General features: G+C 40.5%; 2 protein-coding genes across 3 annotated transcripts in view; both read left to right on the top strand.

The window, feature by feature from the left end:
* The window catches only part of sntg2 (syntrophin, gamma 2), an 86,609-nt gene extending 72,758 nt beyond the window's left edge, over positions 1-13,851 (top strand). For both annotated transcript variants that reach the window (XM_065025885.1, XM_065025884.1), the window contains 3 exons: positions 10,099-10,191; positions 10,350-10,460; positions 11,663-13,851. In XM_065025885.1, the coding sequence (XP_064881957.1) occupies positions 10,099-10,191; positions 10,350-10,460; positions 11,663-11,788 (330 nt within the window). In that variant the 3' untranslated portion in view covers positions 11,789-13,851. The remainder of the gene's footprint in view (positions 1-10,098; positions 10,192-10,349; positions 10,461-11,662) is intronic.
* A 2,976-nt stretch (positions 13,852-16,827) lies between these two features.
* tpo (thyroid peroxidase) overlaps positions 16,828-20,731 on the top strand; it is a 38,593-nt gene continuing 34,689 nt past the window's right edge. Inside the window, exons 1-4 of the mRNA XM_065025027.1 lie at positions 16,828-16,979; positions 17,119-17,279; positions 17,606-17,738; positions 18,173-18,302. Coding sequence (XP_064881099.1) covers positions 16,828-16,979; positions 17,119-17,279; positions 17,606-17,738; positions 18,173-18,302 — 576 coding nt within the window. The remainder of the gene's footprint in view (positions 16,980-17,118; positions 17,280-17,605; positions 17,739-18,172; positions 18,303-20,731) is intronic.

Here is a 20,731-nt window from a genome sequence, read left to right as displayed (position 1 = left end):
GCTCTGTTACCGTAAGGTCTGCAACAATATGGTGATGAGCTCTGTTACCGTAAGGTCTGCAACAATATGGTGATGAGCTCTGTTACCGTAAGGTCTGCAACAATATGGTGATGAGCTCTGTTACCGTGGTGATGAGCTCTGTTACCGTAAGGTCTGCAACAATATGGTGATGAGCTCTGTTACCGTGGTGATGAGCTCTGTTACCGTAAGGTCTGCAACAATATGGTGATGAGCTCTGTTACGGTAAGGTCTGCAACAATATGGTGATGAGCTCTGTTACCGTAAGGTCTGCAACAATATGGTGATGAGCTCTGTTACCGTAAGGTCTGCAACAATATGGTGATGAGCTCTGTTACGGTAAGGTCTGCAACAATATGGTGATGAGCTCTGTTACCGTAAGGTCTGCAACAATATGGTGATGAGCTCTGTTACGGTAAGGTCTGCAACAATATGGTGATGGGCTCTGTTACGGTAAGGTCTGCAACAATATGGTGATGAGCTCTGTTACCGTGGTGATGAGCTCTGTTACCGTGGTGATGAGCTCTGTTACAGTAAGGTCTGCAACAATATGGTGATGAGCTCTGTTACCGTGGTGATGAGCTCTGTTACGGTAAGGTCTGCAACAATATGGTGATGAGCTCTGTTACCGTGGTGATGAGCTCTGTTACCGTGGTGATGAGCTTTGTTACGGTAAGGTCTGCAACATGATGGTCTTCCTTTCAGTATTTAATGTATTGTTATTTAATCTTTCATATTATCTTTACCTGTATATTTAAAAGATGTGCTAAAGGTTAGACTGCATTCAATTACTTAGATACTCATCATTACAGCCAAAAGGTACAGTCTCTTACACTAGACTGACTCACCTCAGCTAATGATAGGAATAACCTACTACACAGTGGGCCTGCTACTGTCAACCGTATATATAGAGGTGTTATTGATGGTTTCAAGACAAACATACCAATAGGGTCATTTCTGATATTTTAAAGGCTTCAAAACACCTGAAGTGTCTTATGAGTGTTCCAGGACACTTCATAACACCTGAAGTGTCTTTATGAGTGTTCCGGGACACTTCATAACACCTGAAGTGTCTTTATGAGTGTTCCGGGACACTTCATAACACCTGAAGTGTCTTTATGAGTGTTCCGGGACACTTCATAACACCTGAAGTGTCTTTATGAGTGTTCCGGGACACTTCATAACACCTGAAGTGTCTTTATGAGTGTTCCAGGACACTTCATAACACCTGAAGTGTCTTTATGAGTGTTCCAGGACACTTCATAACACCTGAAGTGTCTTTATGAGTGTTCCAGGACACTTCATAACACCTGAAGTGTCTTTATGAGTGTTCCAGGACACTTCATAACACCTGAAGTGTCTTTATGAGTGTTCCAGGACACTTCATAACACCTGAAGTGTCTTTATGAGTGTTCCAGGACACTTCATAACACCTGAAGTGTCTTTATGAGTGTTCCAGGACACTTCATAACACCTGAAGTGTCTTTATGAGTGTTCCAGGACACTTCATAACACCTGAAGTGTCTTTATGAGTGTTCCAGGACACTTCATAACACCTGAAGTGTCTTTATGAGTGTTCCAGGACACTTCATAACACCTGAAGTGTCTTTATGAGTGTTCCAGGACACTTCATAACACCTGAAGTGTCTTTATGAGTGTTCCAGGACACTTCATAACACCTGAAGTGTCTTTATGAGTGTTCCAGGACACTTCATAACACCTGAAGTGTCTTTATGAGTGTTCCAGGACACTTCATAACACCTGAAGTGTCTTTATGAGTGTTCCAGGACACATCATAACACCTGAAGTGTCTTTATGAGTGTTCCAGGACACTTCATAACACCTGACTTAGCACCGTCTGTTCAACTGGACACTTGTCGAAACCTATACAGATACTTTTTCACAATTAGATTTGATGTTTTTTCCCACAATAAATATGCTCCTTTTTTTTTAAACTAATTTCTTTTCATGATCATTCATTTGAACCAAGAGTTTAAAAAAAAATACAAATAAAAAGTATGCTAGATGTCAAGTCGGGACCTCATGGAATGGCCGGCAGGGTTCTGTATAATCCTCCTCTTCAAAAGCAGCCAACCAAAGGCAAAAGGCTAAGTAAAAAGCACAGTTAAGCCTGAGGGCTATGATGCTCAGGAACCCCTTTAACTACAGACATGTATAAATAAAACAAAGGAAAGAACCTGTCAGAAGAGATGTAAATCACTGCAGTGCTGAAATACATTTCAAGGGCAAAGTGTGAACCGACAAAAATTCCACAATTTGGTACCGCATCAACTGTCCTCACCAACCCATGTCAGTTATACTGTTAAGGTCATCCGACTGTTAAATACTGTTAAATAGCCATCACTAGCACATCAGAGGCTGCTGCCCTATATATATATATATACTTGAAATCACTGGCCACATTAATAATGGAACACTAGTCACTTTAATAATGTTTACAGTATATACTGTATTCTATACTATTTAGTATCTTAGTCTGTGCAGCTCTGACGTTGCTCGTCCATATATTCATATATTCTTAATTACATTCCTTTACTTTAGATTTGTGTGTGTTGTTGTGAAATTGTTAGATATTACTTGTTAGATATTACTGCACCGTTGGCGCTAGAAACACAAGCATTTCGTTACACCCGCAATAACATCTGCTAAACACGTGTATGTGACAAATACCATCTTATTTGATTTTGATATTAAACTAGCAAATGTAATTACACAGCTTTAAATGGTTTACCAGATTCCTGGTTCCTAAAATTCTTGGGCTGTTGAGAAAATAAGTCATCAATCTGACAATCTCTGAAGGCAAATATTTCCCTTTTAATGTTCTATAGAGTGCGTTGTGCGGTCATGGATAGTTTAGGATCATGAGTCCAAGGGGCTCAATTAAGTTTCCTCTTAATTCTGAGGACATTCATTCCTTAGGCAAGTTCTCAGCTGTACCAGAAGAAAATGTCAACGTATGAACTGCAGACTCAAACAAAATTAAGCCCAATGAAATAACAGCCTCTCTTAATCTTTCATAGACTGAACCCTTGAAAGCAGGGTCCTGTGTGCTCTGATGTATCCTGTACTTCAGTGGACTGGGACTTGCTGTTTATTGAAAAACTTTTTTTTTGTTTAAATACAACATTAATAAGACGTACAGTAGTTGGCCTTGTACACTATGAAGGACATAGTTGGCCTTGTACACTATGAAGGACATAGTTGGCCTTGTACACTATGAAGGACATAGTTGGCCTTGTACACTATGAAGGACATAGTTGGCCTTGTACACTATGAAGGACATAGTTGGCCTTGTACACTATGAAGGACATAGTTGGCCTTGTACACTATGAAGGACATAGTTGGCCTTGTTCACTATGAAGGACATAGTTGGCCTTGTACACTATGAAGGACATAGTTGGCCTTGTACACTATGAAGGACATAGTTGGCCTTGTACACTATGAAGGACATAGTTGGCCTTGTACACTATGAAGGACATAGTTGGCCTTGTTCACTATGAAGGACATAGTTGGCCTTGTACACTATGAAGGACATAGTTGGCCTTGTACACTATGAAGGACATAGTTGGCCTTGTACACTATGAAGGACATAGTTGGCCTTGTACACTATGAAGGACATAGTTGGCCTTGTTCACTATGAAGGACATAGTTGGCCTTGTTCACTATGAAGGACATAGTTGGCCTTGTACACTATGAAGGACATAGTTGGCCTTGTACACTATGAAGGACATAGTTGGCCTTGTTCACTATGAAGGACATAGTTGGCCTTGTACACTATGAAGGACATAGTTGGCCTTGTACACTATGAAGGACATAGTTGGCCTTGTACACTATGAAGGACATAGTTGGCCTTGTACACTATGAAGGACATAGTTGGCCTTGTACACTATGAAGGACATAGTTGGCCTTGTACACTATGAAGGACATAGTTGGCCTTGTACACTATGAAGGACATAGTTGGCCTTGTACACTATGAAGGACATAGTTGGCCTTGTACACTATGAAGGACATAGTTGGCCTTGTTCACTATGAAGGACATAGTTGGCCTTGTTCACTATGAAGGACATAGTTGGCCTTGTACACTATGAAGGACATAGTTGGCCTTGTACACTATGAAGGACATAGTTGGCCTTGTACACTATGAAGGACATAGTTGGCCTTGTTCACTATGAAGGACATAGTTGGCCTTGTTCACTATGAAGGACATAGTTGGCCTTGTACACTATGAAGGACATAGTTGGCCTTGTACACTATGAAGGACATAGTTGGCCTTGTTCACTATGAAGGACATAGTTGGCCTTGTTCACTATGAAGGACATAGTTGGCCTTGTTCACTATGAAGGACATAGTTGGCCTTGTACACTATGAAGGACATAGTTGGCCTTGTTCACTATGAAGGACATAGTTGGCCTTGTTCACTATGAAGGACATAGTTGGCCTTGTACACTATGAAGGACATAGTTGGCCTTGTACACTATGAAGGACATAGTTGGCCTTGTACACTATGAAGGACATAGTTGGCCTTGTTCACTATGAAGGACATAGTTGGCCTTGTACACTATGAAGGACATAGTTGGCCTTGTACACTATGAAGGACATAGTTGGCCTTGTTCACTATGAAGGACATAGTTGGCCTTGTACACTATGAAGGACATAGTTGGCCTTGTACACTATGAAGGACATAGTTGGCCTTGTACACTATGAAGGACATAGTTGGCCTTGTACACTATGAAGGACATAGTTGGCCTTGTACACTATGAAGGACATAGTTGGCCTTGTACACTATGAAGAACATAGTTGGCCTTGTACACTATGAAGGACATAGTTGGCCTTGTACACTATGAAGGACATAGTTGGCCTTGTACACTATGAAGGACATAGTTGGCCTTGTACACTATGAAGGACATAGTTGGCCTTGTACACTATGAAGGACATAGTTGGCCTTGTACACTATGAAGGACATAGTTGGCCTTGTACACTATGAAGGACATAGTTGGCCTTGTACACTATGAAGGACATAGTTGGCCTTGTACACTATGAAGGACATAGTTGGCATTGTACACTATGAAGGACATAGTTGGCCTTGTACACTATGAAACACATAGTTGGCCTTATACACTATGAAGGACATAGTTGGCCTTGTACACTATGAAGGACATAGTTGGCCTTGTACACTATGAAGGACATAGTTGGCCTTGTACACTATGAAGGACATAGTTGGCCTTGTACACTATGAAGGATATAGTTGGCATTGTACACTATGAAGGACATAGTTGGCCTTGTACACTATGAATGACATAGTTGGCCTTGTACACTATGAAGGACATATTTGGCATTGTACACTATGAAGGACATAGTTGGCCTTGTACACTATGAAGGACATAGTTGGCCTTGTACACTATGAAGGACATAGTTGGCCTTGTTCACTATGAAGGACATAGTTGGCCTTGTACACTATGAAGGACATAGTTGGCCTTGTACACTATGAAGGACATAGTTGGCCTTGTACACTATGAAGGACATAGTTGGCCTTGTACACTATGAAGGACATAGTTGGCCTTGTACACTATGAAGGATATAGTTGGCATTGTACACTATGAAGGACATAGTTGGCCTTGTACACTATGAATGACATAGTTGGCCTTGTACACTATGAAGGACATATTTGGCATTGTACACTATGAAGGACATAGTTGGCCTTGTACACTATGAAGGACATAGTTGGCCTTGTACACTATGAAGGACATAGTTGGCCTTGTTCACTATGAAGGACATAGTTGGCCTTGTACACTATGAAGGACATAGTTGGCCTTGTACACTATGAAGGACATAGTTGGCCTTGTACACTATGAAGGACATAGTTGGCCTTGTACACTATGAAGGACATATTTGGCCTTGTACACTATGAAGGACATAGTTGGCATTGTACACTATGAAGGACATAGTTGGCATTGTACACTATGAAGGACATAGTTGGCCTTGTTCACTATGAAGGACATAGTTGGCCTTGTTCACTATGAAGGACATAGTTGGCATTGTACATTATGAAGGACATAGTTGGCCTTGTTCACTATGAAGGACATAGTTGGCCTTGTTCACTATGAAGGACATAGTTGGCCTTGTTCACTATGAAGGACATAGTTGGCCTTGTACATTATGAAGGACATAGTTGGCCTTGTTCACTATGAAGGACATAGTTGGCCTTGTACACTATGAAGGACATAGTTGGCCTTGTACACTATGAAGGACATAGTTGGCCTTGTACACTATGAAGGACATAGTTGGCCTTGTTCACTATGAAGGACATAGTTGGCCTTGTACACTATGAAGGACATAGTTGGCCTTGTTCACTATGAAGGACATAGTTGGCCTTGTACACTATGAAGGACATAGTTGGCATTGTAAATGACAAAGGACATGGTTGGCTTTGTACACTATGAAGCACATAGTTGGCCTTGTTCACTATGAAGGACATGGTTGGCTTTGTACGCATTGTAAATGACAAAGGACATGGTTGGCTTTGTACACTATGAAGCACATAGTTGGCCTTGTTCACTATGAAGGACATGGTTGGCTTTGTACACTATGAAGGACATAGTTGGCCTTGTACACTATGAAGGACATAGTTGGCCTTGTTCACTATGAAGGACATAGTTGGCCTTGTACACTATGAAGGACATAGTTGGCGTTGTAAATGACAAAGGACATGGTTGGCTTTGTACACTATGAAGGACATAGTTGGCCTTGTTCACTATGAAGGACATAGTTGGCCTTGTTCACTATGAAGGACATAGTTGGCCTTGTTCACTATGAAGGACATAGTTAGCATTTTCCACCATTCATTATGTAAACTTGGGACAAGCCTCCTGTAGTTTCAGACCAGAGTTGAACTAAGCCTCCTGTAGTTTCAGACCAGAGTTGAACTAAGCCTCCTGTAGTTTCAGACCAGAGTTGAACTAAGCCTCCTGTAGTTTCAGACCAGAGTTGAACTAAGCATCCTGTAGTTTCAGACCAGAGTTGAACTAAGTCTCCTGTGGTTTCAGAAAAGCTGTCAACAGAATTGAACTTTGGCTAAGCCTCCTGTGGTTTCATATCGGAGTTGAACTTGGGCTAAGCCCGGAACTGAAAACTGATTGGATAGGCGTCAGCTTTAAAAAACAAAAAACATTATTTAGGACAAACCTACACTGTCTGTCCCTTACATTTTCACATGGAGTTAAGTTTTTAATTGACCCTTATTTTCCCAGGTAAGTTGACTGAGAACACATTCTCATTTACAGCAACAACCTGGGGAACAGTTACAGGAATGATGAGCCAATTGTAAGCTGGGGATGATTAGGTGACTGTGTGAGGGCTCGATTGGGAATTTAGCCAGGACACCCGTTTAACATCTGATCTGAAAGACAACCACCTACACAGGGCAATGTCCCAAATCACTGCCCTGGGGCATTTGGGATATTTTTTTAGAACAGAGGAAAGGGTGCCTCCTATTGGCCCTCCAAACACCACATCCAGCAGCATCTGGTCTCCCATCCAGGGACCGACTCTGCTTAGGTTCAAAAGCAAGCAATGGGATGCAGGGTGCTATGCTGCTGGTGTTGGTGCATTCGCATTAAACTTAGACAGGGTCATCCTCATGAGCCAATTTAATATATGTTTTTTGTTGTTTTATGTTGAGTAGAACGACAGCACTAACCTTATCTCTGGAATAGACATTTCTTAAAAACCACTGCATGTTGAATTCTCCCAATCCCTGTTGAGGAAGCTGTCCAATTAGCAACGTGTAGTCTGTGTTTAGCGTGACACAACAAATTATCACACAGGGATTTTTTTTCTTCTTTTCATGGCAACTCAATTTCATCCAGGCACCTCTGTGGAGAAGAGGTTATTTTTAAACAGCAAGACACTCAAGAGTCCAACTGCATTCACTGTTCACTGTAGTCAATCATTAAAAACAGCAGGTTTCCCCACCAGCCTTGTGAGAGAGAGTGTGAAAGGAGCAACACCTGAAATTCACAGCAAAATGTGCCAAACAAAGTGACCGAAGGAACAGTAGTTGTATCCTTTTTGAGTTCAGCTTCGTTTGCTGAAGAAACGGAAAACATGGGGAAGATAGGGTTTCTACACAGCACCTTATTCATTTCCACAAAGATCTACACTTCACTACAGAGACACTCCTCACACATCACTGCTTTCAATAAGACTTGTGAAAAGCATGATGTCACACTTTTGGTTGTTCTTGTCGGGGCAGTAAAATGGAAGGCTACAGACTGGAGGCACCCTTGTAGATATTTCACTTTGTTCTTGACATTTTATATTGTCAGGTTCTGAACAAACAGAGTTAAAAACTCAATCTGACAACTAGGAAAAGCTCAAACCAAGTTTATTCACCCACTGGGTCATACAGCTGCAAAGACAAGTTATGATGACACAAGCACAGCTATTTATAACCTCTTACCAGCTTGGGTCAACTCCTTATACATCTAGACAGCCAATACACATCAAATCAAATTGATTTAGTCACATGTGCCGAATACAACAGTTAGAGTGACTATATACGGGGGGGTATCGGTACAGGGTCAATGTGTGGGGGCACCGGATCGTTAAGGTAATATGTATATGTAGGTACAGGTGTTAAAGTGACTATGCATAGATAATAACAGAGACTAGCAGCGGTGGTGGGGGGGGGGGGGGGGGGGTTACATCTCTGTTGCTAGGCAGGAACTTAATTGGTTCCTCCCACTGGTGTAGTCATGGCCCTGCCTTATGCTAAAACTTTGATGGGTGTGGAAATAATTATGCTTGACACAAGACTGCAGTAGGAGGCTCGTTGTGGTGGGCCCCTCTGTGTGACACAAGACTGCAGTAGGAGGCTCATTGTGGTGGGCCCCTCTGTGTGACACAAGACTGCAGTAGGAGGCTCGTTGTGGTGGGCCCCTCTGTGTGACACAAGACTGCAGTAGGAGGCTCATTGTGGTGGGCCCCTCTGTGTGACACAAGACTGCAGTAGGAGGCTCGTTGTGGTGGGCCCCTCTGTGTGACACAAGACTGCAGTAGGAGGCTCGTTGTGGTGGGCCCCTCTGGGTGACACAAGACTGCAGTAGGAGGCTCATTGTGGTGGGCCCCTCTGTGTGACACAAGACTGCAGTAGGAGGCTCGTTGTGGTGGGCCCCTCTGTGTGACATAGGACTGCAGTAGGAGGCTCGTTGTGGTGGACCCCTCTGTGTGACACAAGACTGCAGTAGGAGGCTCATTGTGGTGGGCCCCTCTGTGTGACACAAGACTGCAGTAGGAGGGTCATTGTGGTGGGCCCCTCTGTGTGAACATAGGACTGCAGTAGGAGGGTCGTTGTCGACCTGTTGCCCCTTCAGCTGGCCTGCTTATAAGTTTATGCACTCCCCCTTGTCTCACTCAGTAACTTTCCATACACCCCAGATCCTATCCACCCTCCATTGACCCCAACCTATACATTCCTAATACATGTAAAGTAATCAATACGTTCTATGGTAACATGAATGAGTATATTTTAACTAGTTTAGAAGAATTCTCATTTGACACAATCTAAATTCCTCTCAAGCATATTGGATTGAACACACCTGCAGCAATAGCAAAGCTATATAAATGGATATTTCTGCATTGCACGTTCGCAATTATGTTTGTTGATCCTTTAAGAGGGTTGGGTGTATTCAAAGCTCAGAGAAAGTTCAAGCATTGGAAGCAATTCATTTCACAATAATCCATATGTAGACTGTACTCTGACCCCGACAGCAGTTCCTAAGCTTTCACACACAAAAAAAGCTTAAACAGGATCCCCTAACTACTCATTTGGTAAACCATCCACCTAAGATACACCCTCAATGAAAACACAATGAACATGTACATTATTTCAACATTTCTTCAGTAGCTGCTTTGTTCTGATAAACACCCCCCCCCCCCCCCCAGAGAATCCTTTTACTTTGAGATGCTTCAATAGACTGACATATTGAATCTTTCCGTTACACAATGTATATGTTGAAATGTGTGATTTGTTCTCTAAAATACCGATCTTTCTCTCAACAGTCAAAGACCTACATGTGCAGCAGCCAGAGTAAAGTACTGTGTTTGACCATAGACTTTGGCTCTGGCTTCACTTGTTCTGAGAGCTCCTCGAAGGTGAGTCATCTTTCATTCACTATTCTAAATGAATGTTCAACAGGCTATACAGTAGTGGGGGGGGGGATTATCCATGCTAGACTGGTTAATACCTACTGTCTATTGATTAGTTAGTAATAATAAACCCTTGCTCTATTGTCAACTTTTATCCTCTGTAGAAGATATTATGGAGATACAAATTCTCCCAACTGAAAGGCTCCTCTGATGATGGGAAAACAAGGGTGAAACTCCTCTTCAAGAACGCTGAAAACAAACAGATAGAGATGAAGGTACACTCTATACTCCTCTGTAAACCGGTCATCTCTGTGTACCCGTCGCAAGACCCACTGGTCGATGCTCATTTATAAAACACTCTTAGGCCTCACTCCCCCATATCTGAGATATCTACTGCAGCCCTCACCCTCCACTTACAACACCCGTTCTGCCTGTCACATTCTGTTAAAGGTCCCCAAAGCACACACATCCCTGGGTTGCCCCTCCTTTCAGTTCGCTGCAGCTAGTGGCTGGAATGAGCTGTAACAAACACTCAAACTGGACAGTTTTATCTCTTCATTCAAAGACTCAATCATGGACACTCTTACTGACAGTTGTGGCTGCTTCGCGAGATGTATTGTTGTCTCTCTACCTTCTTGCCCTTTGTGCTGTTGTCTGTGCCCAATAATGTTTGTACCATGTTTTGTACTGCTACCATGTTGTGCTGCTGTTGCCATGTTGTGTTGTTGTTGCCATATTGTGTTGCTACCACGTTATTGTCATGCTGTGTTGCTACCATGCTGTGTTGTTACCATGTTATTGTCATGCTGTGTTGCTACCATGCTGTGTTGCTGCCATGCTATGTTGTTGTCTTAGGTCTCTCTTTATGTAGTGTTGTGTTGTCTCTCTTGTCGTAATGTGTGTTTATATCCTATATATATATTTTTACTATTTTTAATCCCAGCCCCCATCCCTGCAGGAGGCTTCTTTCTTGCCTTTTGGTGGGCCGTTATTGTAAATAAGACTGACTTGCCTAGTTAAATAATTAAGGTTAAATTAAATAAATGTCTACTCAAGTTCCATTGCATTGCAGTGACCTCTCTGAGGAGTGTATTGTTAGAATATTTAAATCGGGGTGGTTTTCATGTGTTTGTTGACATTCCCTTCACGCCATTCCAGCCATTACTATGAGCAGTCCTCCCCTCAGCCGACTACACTCTCGTGGACACTTAATAAAATCAGCTTTTGCTACCTCATCAATATATAGAATCAAACTATCTCTGGTAAATGCCATGTTGGGAACCACTAGAGTAATATTATTAACTAATATTATTGTTTTTTTTTTGTGTTGTTAGTAGTAGTAATAAATACAAGTGCCTATTTGTTACAAAAGTCATTGGGACATTTTTATGTATGCATAACATTTTGTAAAATGTTATGCAAACTCTTAAGTGTAATTGTTATAATTTTGTATTCAGGGTTTTTCTTTCCATTGCAGGAGCTGGAGTTCTCCGATCTGACGGCAGTCCTCCATTGTATTCATTCTTTTATCGCTTCCAAAGTGGCCTCTGTGGACCCTGTCTTTGTCAACAGTCAAAGCAGCTCTGGAAAGTACACGATTTAGACACTTCCTGGTGTTGTCATGTACAGTTTAGTCACATGAGCTAATTGACTATTTTATGCACATTCAAATTAAATTGATGTATATCTTGTTCCTGTTATTTTTGTAAGGCTCTTGTTAAATAATAAGGAAAATATTTTTAAAAAACCATATTTGACTGTGGAAGTAGAGGATATTTATACTTGCATTAATTGGTTGTTATTGACATTACAGTATGAATATGCTCAAAATTATAGATTTTTTTTTCCATGTAGAAAAACATATTCATGGGTTGCATGTTTCGTCACAATATTGTTTTAAGCGTTCATTTTGAACTGATTGAGCATCTTACTCAAAGCATTGTCAATGAGCGCTGATGAAGATTTCATCATAAGTGCATTACAGTAGCTTGGAAATTCAAAAGGAGGCGAATAATTAGTAGGGAAACCTTTTGTCATCATTTTGATGTCACCAGATTGGCTTTAGATGCAGTGTAACGTTAGCTAACTAGCTAAAATTGAGGGAAGGCAGCCAGATTGGCTTTAGATGCAGTGTAACGTTAGCTAACTAGCTAAAATTGAGGGAAGGCAGCCAGATTGGCTTTAGATGCAGTGTAACGTTAGCTAACTAGCTAAAATTGAGGGAAGGCAGCCAGATTGGCTTTAGATGCAATGTAACGTTAGCTAGCTAGCTAAGATTGAGGGAAGGCCACCAGATTTTAGCTAGCTAACATTACCATTGTTAAAAAAAAAAATTACAAACTTTGATAGCTAATGACAACATTGCCATTTGTCTACAGTAAATTTGACGACATGATAATTCTGGCAATGTTGTTTCCTACTAAATATTTGATTACTTTATCAGTCATCATATTTCCAGGCACTATTGTTTAATTTAGACGAAACAGTAGTTAGCCTGGGCGTATCACCGCTTTAGAGCACCACTATGGTGGCGCGGATAGAGGATGGATTGAGAACGTTCATGACGGCATGACGCGACCCAGTGACGGAGGTACAACCTATGAATAGGCCTACAGTCACAAAGAGGGTTTCTAGGTTCACTGCAAAGTTTGAATTCATGTGTAGGTTTTTTTTTTTTCTCTCCATATTTGCAAAGTAAAAGCAGAACAGATTATACTGTACAAATCAATACACGTGAAAACATTTTGGAATTAGTATTCTACTGGGCTATACTCTCTGGTTGATTTAACTTATTCCACCACTTCAGCATGACTTCAGAGCGTGGCTGCTGCGTGATTTTGGAAAAAAGAGTGTCTAGAGAGTTTTGTGTTGAGGCGCACAAATGCAGGGCTTGGTGGAGGCGTCCATGACACCAGAGGGTGTTTTAGTTTATGTAGACAGTCACTGCTAGTCACTGATATTCTCCCATAACAAAGGGTTGTGTGGAAGGACACCGGGGAAGAAGATGCAGGCTTATTGTAGCAAAGCTATCTTAGGATACCATATCTGTCAGATGACTAAAATGATAGTTTATGAAATGAAATCAACATGTATGTTTTAAGTTTTGTAATCGTTTACTTTATGAAGCCATGCAGTCTGACAGTCATTACAAACGCTTACCATCATACACATCTGTATGTATTTTCACTCAGCCTCTTTTGTTTTATTTTCTATTACTAAATAAATCCCAAATCATTCCTCCTTGTTGTCAAATGGTCTTTTAATGAATTCTGCGCCATACCTTAAAATGTTCACAGCTATTGATGGTGGAAATAAACGCAGACTAACAAATCAATATTCTTGATTTGCTGCGGAACAAAGGCCATCTGCTGCTTGAGAGTCTTGAATCGGGTAAGAAGGAAATTAAGACCAGTGACAGGAAAAACTCTTTCTTAAATTATACAGCAATAACATTTAGCTGAAAACTTTGTTGTCCCGTTCTTAGATCCAAAATGTTGTTTACTGGGACTCTGCTTGGCATTATGTTTTCCTAATTGGGAGGATGGAAGGTATTCTGCCACCTACCCGCTAGCTTGACTTTGATCAGATTGCTACGTTTTGTTTAGTTGAGCTCTGAATGTCTAAAGAGCTGAATCAAATGGTGAAGAAACAACAATAAAAATGCACGACTGAATTGTCTGCTGTATGTTCCAATGCTCTCCAATTGTCTTTCAAATCCATCTCATTAGATGGCCAGTCCCTCAGGTTCTGCATTGCAGGGGCAACCTCCGGGCACTTCTTCCCAGTGGTTCAGAATGTCACACCACATGCAACTGTCGGTGCAAAATCTTTCACTTTTTCTATACACTGTACCTGCTAGGCCAGGGCCTCCCAGCCGGTGCTAAACAGGGACTGGTAACAGAAGGCGCTGTACAACAGGCTCCTAAATAGTACCTCTCACACCTGTAGACTGAGCCATTTGCACCGTTCAGGTTTCTTCCGTAGCACCATCATTTTTTGGGGGTGAAGACAAGTGCAGAAACAAAAACCTGAACCCGATATACAGAATGTCTCTGTGAGAGAAATCAAGACACCATGAAGAACAACAACAAGATGGAGAGTTTCAACGAACATCCTGAAGACATGGACCATGTCCTTCCGCTGAACTGAAGTCACGCCTGCTTGGTAATGCTATGCAGTTTCATCAGCAATTTGTCAAGTACAGAGCTCAAGTGCCTCACTCAATCTCCCGGGGGGCCATGACACCCACTCTTGACGACAGAGGCAACAGTAAGCTTTGAATGCTAACTGAAGCATTTGTGATTAGGGGCGTCTGAGGACATCTCCAGGAGAACTAGTACCTACTCTCTTATTACAAGAAATCCTGAAGGCTGTTTTAGAAAATTAGAAGAAATAGGTTACTGTACTGTTAAATTAAGCCAATTACAAATGACAGCGTGAGAAGACAGAAGTATCTGGGAGCAGCAGCGTGAACGTAAAAATAAAAAAAATGACTATCTGAAAGAAACGCATAACATCTGTGGACACACAGTTAGCCACTGTAGTGGAACGAAAACTGCCTGACAAAAAATATCCAACCTTGCAAGGAGATAAATCACTATCAATGCAGCAGGACTACAGGGAACAAACAGTGCCAGTCACTTTGACACGAACAATACATTGGGAGGCATTCTGATGTTAGCAAAAAGCCTTTTATTAAAATGACATGTCATACGATTGTACATTTATGCAAAATCGTCCATTGTAACGGTTACCACATTACAATAACATCCCAGATTTTTTTTTACAAATATATATAATATATAACATGGCCAATATCTAAATGTCATTACTCTATAAAATACAGGATGGTACCTTTCTTATTGGTAGAATGGCATGGTGATGTTTCCTGCTCAGACATAATAAAAGACAAGGTAATCTCACGCTGAGTCAGAAAGGTAAATGTCCCTTTCTTTTCCTAGCTCAAATAAGCAAGACTTTGATGCACAATTAAATGGCAAGACATGCATGGTGAGATACACAGAAGAATAAGTTGTATCCCTTCTTGACATGTCTCTCTGTCCTCTAAATGCGTAGGCGACGCAGGCAAAGTGTGCAGCTCAAAGAAAACAAGGTTTGAAGTGTTTCTGCAACGTAGTCAACCAAGTATAACTGAACCTCTTATAAAGGCCAGACACTATGAAACCAGACCAACAAGACAGTTTTCTCCTTGCCAACAGACGACAAGAGTGTTCTCTGAGCAAAACGTCAAAAAGGTGGGCAAATATGTTGTTCGATCGCAGCTTTGGTGTAACTTCTTGAAATACTCATCATAGCAGTTACTAGGAGTTGCTTTAAACATGTCACGCATTAAATTATATTTTTTTTAATCACATTCAGCTCATGGTGGATTATCTAGTGCTTTTAAATTAACATAGTTACTCATGAAAAAGTTTTAAATATATATATATATATATATATATATATATATATATATATATATGTATATATATTTCTGCGATTGACTTACTGTACATGCAGGTATCACCAAACCATGGCTGGACATTTCAACCTGATTAAATATGCCATTGTATACTGCGCAATTCTCATGAGGTTTTTAAGTGACGAGGCCAGAAACTCCAAACGTGAGTACTATCTCTGTTGTTTGGTTATTGTTCCTATCGATTATTTTATTATCTGTGCATGATTCAATTAAACACAGATGTATTTTGTATTTTGCACATATATTCTATTCGTGTCAACTTTACCACCCGAGGACATAAAAAACTTATATAATACTATGGATTATATAATTGAGAAGTTGGTCATGAGAGAACAGTGTAATTCCTTCATCCAGGGAGGAAGGGGGAATTAGACTGTTCTCTAATGACCAACTTTTACCTGGCAGTCTCCCTCCCAATAGGGATTTGCTAGTGCGATGTATCTCGGGGAGATTGTCAGGGAGGAAATGCAGCTATTAAATAGGGCATATTAAACATTCATCTTTTTAAAATGTATTTTTTTTAAAGAAAATGAAAACCCACATGATAGTTGATATGAGAAGGGTATCAGATGTGTGCAATTGAAAGCCTTGTGAAAGTGACATGTGACTGCTCATTCTAAAGCCCTATTGTCTGAGGGGTTATTTCCTGGATCACATCAGTCTGTATTGGGTTCAGTATCTACTTCCTCCTCCACGGAATGTCATGATGTCGATACAAGTCACTTCGGGTAACCGAGAGAGGTTACTCATTATCTCCTGCTCAGCCACATTAGGTGCCATTCAAAAGATATATACAACTTTCCAGGAGATATAGTAACAGAGCAGAATGTCACTGTCACTTTATTTTATATTTTATTATTATATTTTACTAGGAAAGTCAGTTAAGAACAGATTCTTATTTTCAATGACGGCCTGGGAACAGTGGGTTAACTGTCTTGTTCAGGGGCAGAACGACAGATTTGTACCTTGTCAGCTCGGGGGTTTGAACTTTCCGGTTACTAGGCCAACGCTCTAACCACTAGGCTACCTGCCGCCCCTTTCTTCCTTGCCAAATTACTACAAATTACTACTTTATTATTTTCATAATATAATATTCTTTTTATTTTTTTTTGTATACATTCTCTAACAATTTGTAAGTAAATAGAAACGCTCTCGGTATGATGGTTCCATATGATATAGCATGGTTGGTTTCCTTACAAGTCTTCTGTTTCTCTCTTCCAGGAGCATCATTTGACAATGAGGAATTGCTTTTTTCCTCTTTTCAAGAAAGCCTTCAGATGGTGGAAACAGCATTATGTCACACCAGGACAGAGTAATGAACCTAATGACAGTGTGTGCATGGTTCATGTGAGAGTGTTCCTAGATACATTACTTTCACTTTTTTTTAAAGAGCGGGGGGGGGGGGGGGTCCACTATTTCACTACTTATCTGCCAATTCCACTTAATCACAGGCGAGACACACTCCGGTCCCCAATGCAGCTGTTTACATTTCTCCGGCAAGCAGAGCCTGAGACCCAAGAGATTTCCAGAGCTGCAGAGGTGTTTGACACGACTTTATATATTCTGAAGGACAGAGCCAGCCGGAGACATAAAAGGGCTCTTGTTGCATCAGGTAGGTCTATGGTCATATTTCACGCCAACCGTTATCACACACTATGCTATATGCTTGCAATGGATAGCTAAAAAGGTCATGTCTATTCTGTGGTTTATTCAAATAACTTCCTGTGTGGTTCTACCTGGAGCCAGTTACTGGTACGAAATAGAAGAGATGCATGCTGGATGCTCACTTCACTTAGAGTTAAACGTCAAAGATGAGCCTCTCGCATATACAGTGTCAGCAATATTATTGAATTGCAAAATGGCTGCCCTGACCGGCCTAATTAGACGATCTGTTGCAGACTATTTGCATTAGTTAACTCAGTGCTGTCACTTCTCAAGAGCTCGTTTCATTGGAGGACTTGGCGCTGATTGCAGACCTGTCAGGTTGTCCTCCACCCGTTCTCCCAGCCTTCTGTCACAACGATTGCCTCGCCAACAAGTACCGTTCCATATCTGGAGTCTGCAATAATAGGTGTCTGGTATATTTCCTATATCTTTGTCATTAAATCTGAACATCCACAATAAGTTTGGTTTATATTTACATTTTACATTTCTCAAAATAGGTTAGAAAGTAGATTTGTTTTCTTTATAGATTCAAAAAATGACTGTAGTATTTGATGTTTTTTTAAGTAACTAGAAATTGAATTCCCCCCCCACACACACACACACACACACACACACACACACACACACACACACACAGACACACACACACACACACACACACACACACACACACACACACACACACACAGCTATTTTCTGTTTATTTCCACACAATTCCTCTAGAAACTCCCACCATGCACTATAATTAATTTATTCTCTGTGTTGTGTTGCAATCGGAGATGGCATCCACACCTGTTTTGTATTGTGGGGTATTCTGACAGATTTAAACATATTTTTCAGGCAGAAGCCTTTCTGGGGCACAGCCAACAGCGCCTTGGCCAGATGGCTTCCGGCAGAATATGAAGACGGAGAAAGAGAACCAAAGGGCTGGAACCATGGGCAACTATATAATGGCTTCCAACTTCCCCCGGTAATCTCTAAATTGTGAGACTGCAGGTGCACCATGTTTTCATAAAAAAGGCTACTTGAAAGGAGTCTACTTTAGTTTTCCAGTGTTATCTGCTTTCTATTAAAACGTGTGTAGAATATCCATTGCATTTAAATAACTACAAAATTAGGTTAGTAAATGATATGGACAGCACACATGCTGCATGCAATTCATTAGTCAGGTACCAGAGATATGAACTATTTCTGGTTATAGAAAATATATATATTTTTTATCATACTGAGAACATGTTAATGTTGTTTTTTTTGACAAAAGGAATATTATCTGATTTGCATTTATATTTGCATTTGAGATATTTTCAGCTGTTGTATTTCATGTTATCACCACACACTGACTGGATTTTTAAAACGGAGAAAAACCTCATTAAATATACACTACATTACGTAGCTACACAGCCTGCAGTTTGCACAGTGTTTAACCCACTAAATGGAACCTATAATTTATTTGCCTGTATTACAACATATTTTTTACTGTGATTCTGAAGCTACTGTAAATCCCAATTTTTCCTCCGAGGTTGTGAAGTTGGTAAAACACTCCTTGAAACGAATTGAAATTGTCCGTGAAAATGTAACTAAATGTAATCTAAAATGTAACATATGTAATCCCCAAAAGTAACTATAAATCATGAGAGGGCCATAAACAATAGCTGGTAATGCTACATACTACAAGAAATATTAAAATCTCACCTTTCTGATAATTTTTTGTTGTAAATTGAAGAGGTATAGTCACTTTTGATGACACAAGCTCAAGTAAATACAACTATGATAAAATATGACAAAAAATATTTTGATAAGATGTATTTCATACTCAACAAAACTATATGAATAAGGTTTGAAATTACTGATATGCTTTCTAAATAAGGCATAATTAAATGACTAACTACATTATTTCACCTTCCTTATACCTGTAAAATACATATTTGTGCATATTTTCTAAGTGTCTCTCCTGATCAAAAGATCTGCCTCACTGCTGGGAACATCACAGAGCTCCGGCCTAGCTTCCTGAACTCAATAGGAACTGGCCTGTCTTCTTATATTAATCGTCCGTCTGTGACAAACAGAAAGTGTATTTTTGTTTAAAATCTACAAATTGTTTTAGATTACTGGCTAAAAAGCGAACTCTACATGTTCTAGAGAGATGAAACCACTTCCTCCTGCTGTGCTATGATGTAAGGAAACCACTCCTCTTTATATTCTGGTTAGGGCCAGTTTGCGTTGTTCTGTGACGGGAGTAGTACACAGTGTTGTACGAGATCTTCAGTTTCTTGGAAGTTTCTCACATGGAATAGCCTTCATTTCTTAGAACAAGAATAGACTGACGAGTTTCAGAAGAAAGTGCTTTGTTTATGGCCATTTTAAGCCTGTAATCGAACCCACAAATGCTGATGCTCCAGATACTCAATTAGTCTAAAGAAGGCCAGTTTTATTGCTTCTTTAATTAGCACCACAGTTTTCAGCTGTGCTAACATAATTGCAAAAGGGTTTTCTAATAATCAATGAGCCTTTTAAAATTATAAACCTGGATTAGCTAATACAACGTGCCATTGGAACACAGGAATGATGGTCGCTGATAATGGGCTTCTGTACGCCTATCTTGATATTCCATTAAATCTGCCGTTTCCAGCTACAATAGTCATTAACAATGTCTACACTGAATTTCTGATCAATTTGATGTTATTTTAATGGACCATAAAAGGACATTTGTAAGTGACCCCAAACGGTTGAACGGTAGTGTACACGACGAGAAGTTGCTTAACATGACCACAATCCCGCGTAGGGTACATCCGTAGAGAACTCCCATGTAATAAGCCTAACTTTGGCGGCATCCTAAGCAAACTACTGACACTTTTTTTATGTGTTAATGAAGGTTTTCAGCAGCGTCATTACTAACATACGTGGTTGTCACAACACCTCATTTAAAATTATTTTTTTATTTAACTAGGCAAGTCAGTTTCAAATTTGTATTTATTTACGATGACGGCCTACCCCGGGCAAACCTTAACCCGGACGATGCTGGGCCAATTGTGCGCCACCCTATAGTATGGGACTCCCAATCACGGCCGGTTGTGATTACAGCCAGGAATCGAGATGCAGTGCGTTAGACTGCTGCGTCACTCGGTAGCGCAAATTATTTGCGTGATACGTCTTCTGCCACTCTATTGTATTACCCTGCTAACACCGACAGTAAAGCTAATACAGCTGTCACTGTTCGTTAACCCCTAGCTTTTTTTGTCTGTTAGCTGGCTGGCTAGCGAGAGAAGTTAATCTCGATTGAATTAGCTAGTTTTAGATATGTCGCGTTTGGACACACCTACTCATTCAGGGATTTTTATATATTTGTACTATTTTCTACATTGTAGAATAATAGTGAAGACATGAAAACTATTAAATAAC

The sequence above is a fragment of the Oncorhynchus nerka genome, linkage group LG12 (assembly GCF_034236695.1).
Source record: "Oncorhynchus nerka isolate Pitt River linkage group LG12, Oner_Uvic_2.0, whole genome shotgun sequence".
NCBI classification, from domain to species: Eukaryota; Metazoa; Chordata; class Actinopteri; order Salmoniformes; family Salmonidae; genus Oncorhynchus; species Oncorhynchus nerka.
The sequence above is the reverse complement of the archived record's forward strand: the minus strand, read 5'-3'. Positions and strand labels throughout refer to the sequence as shown.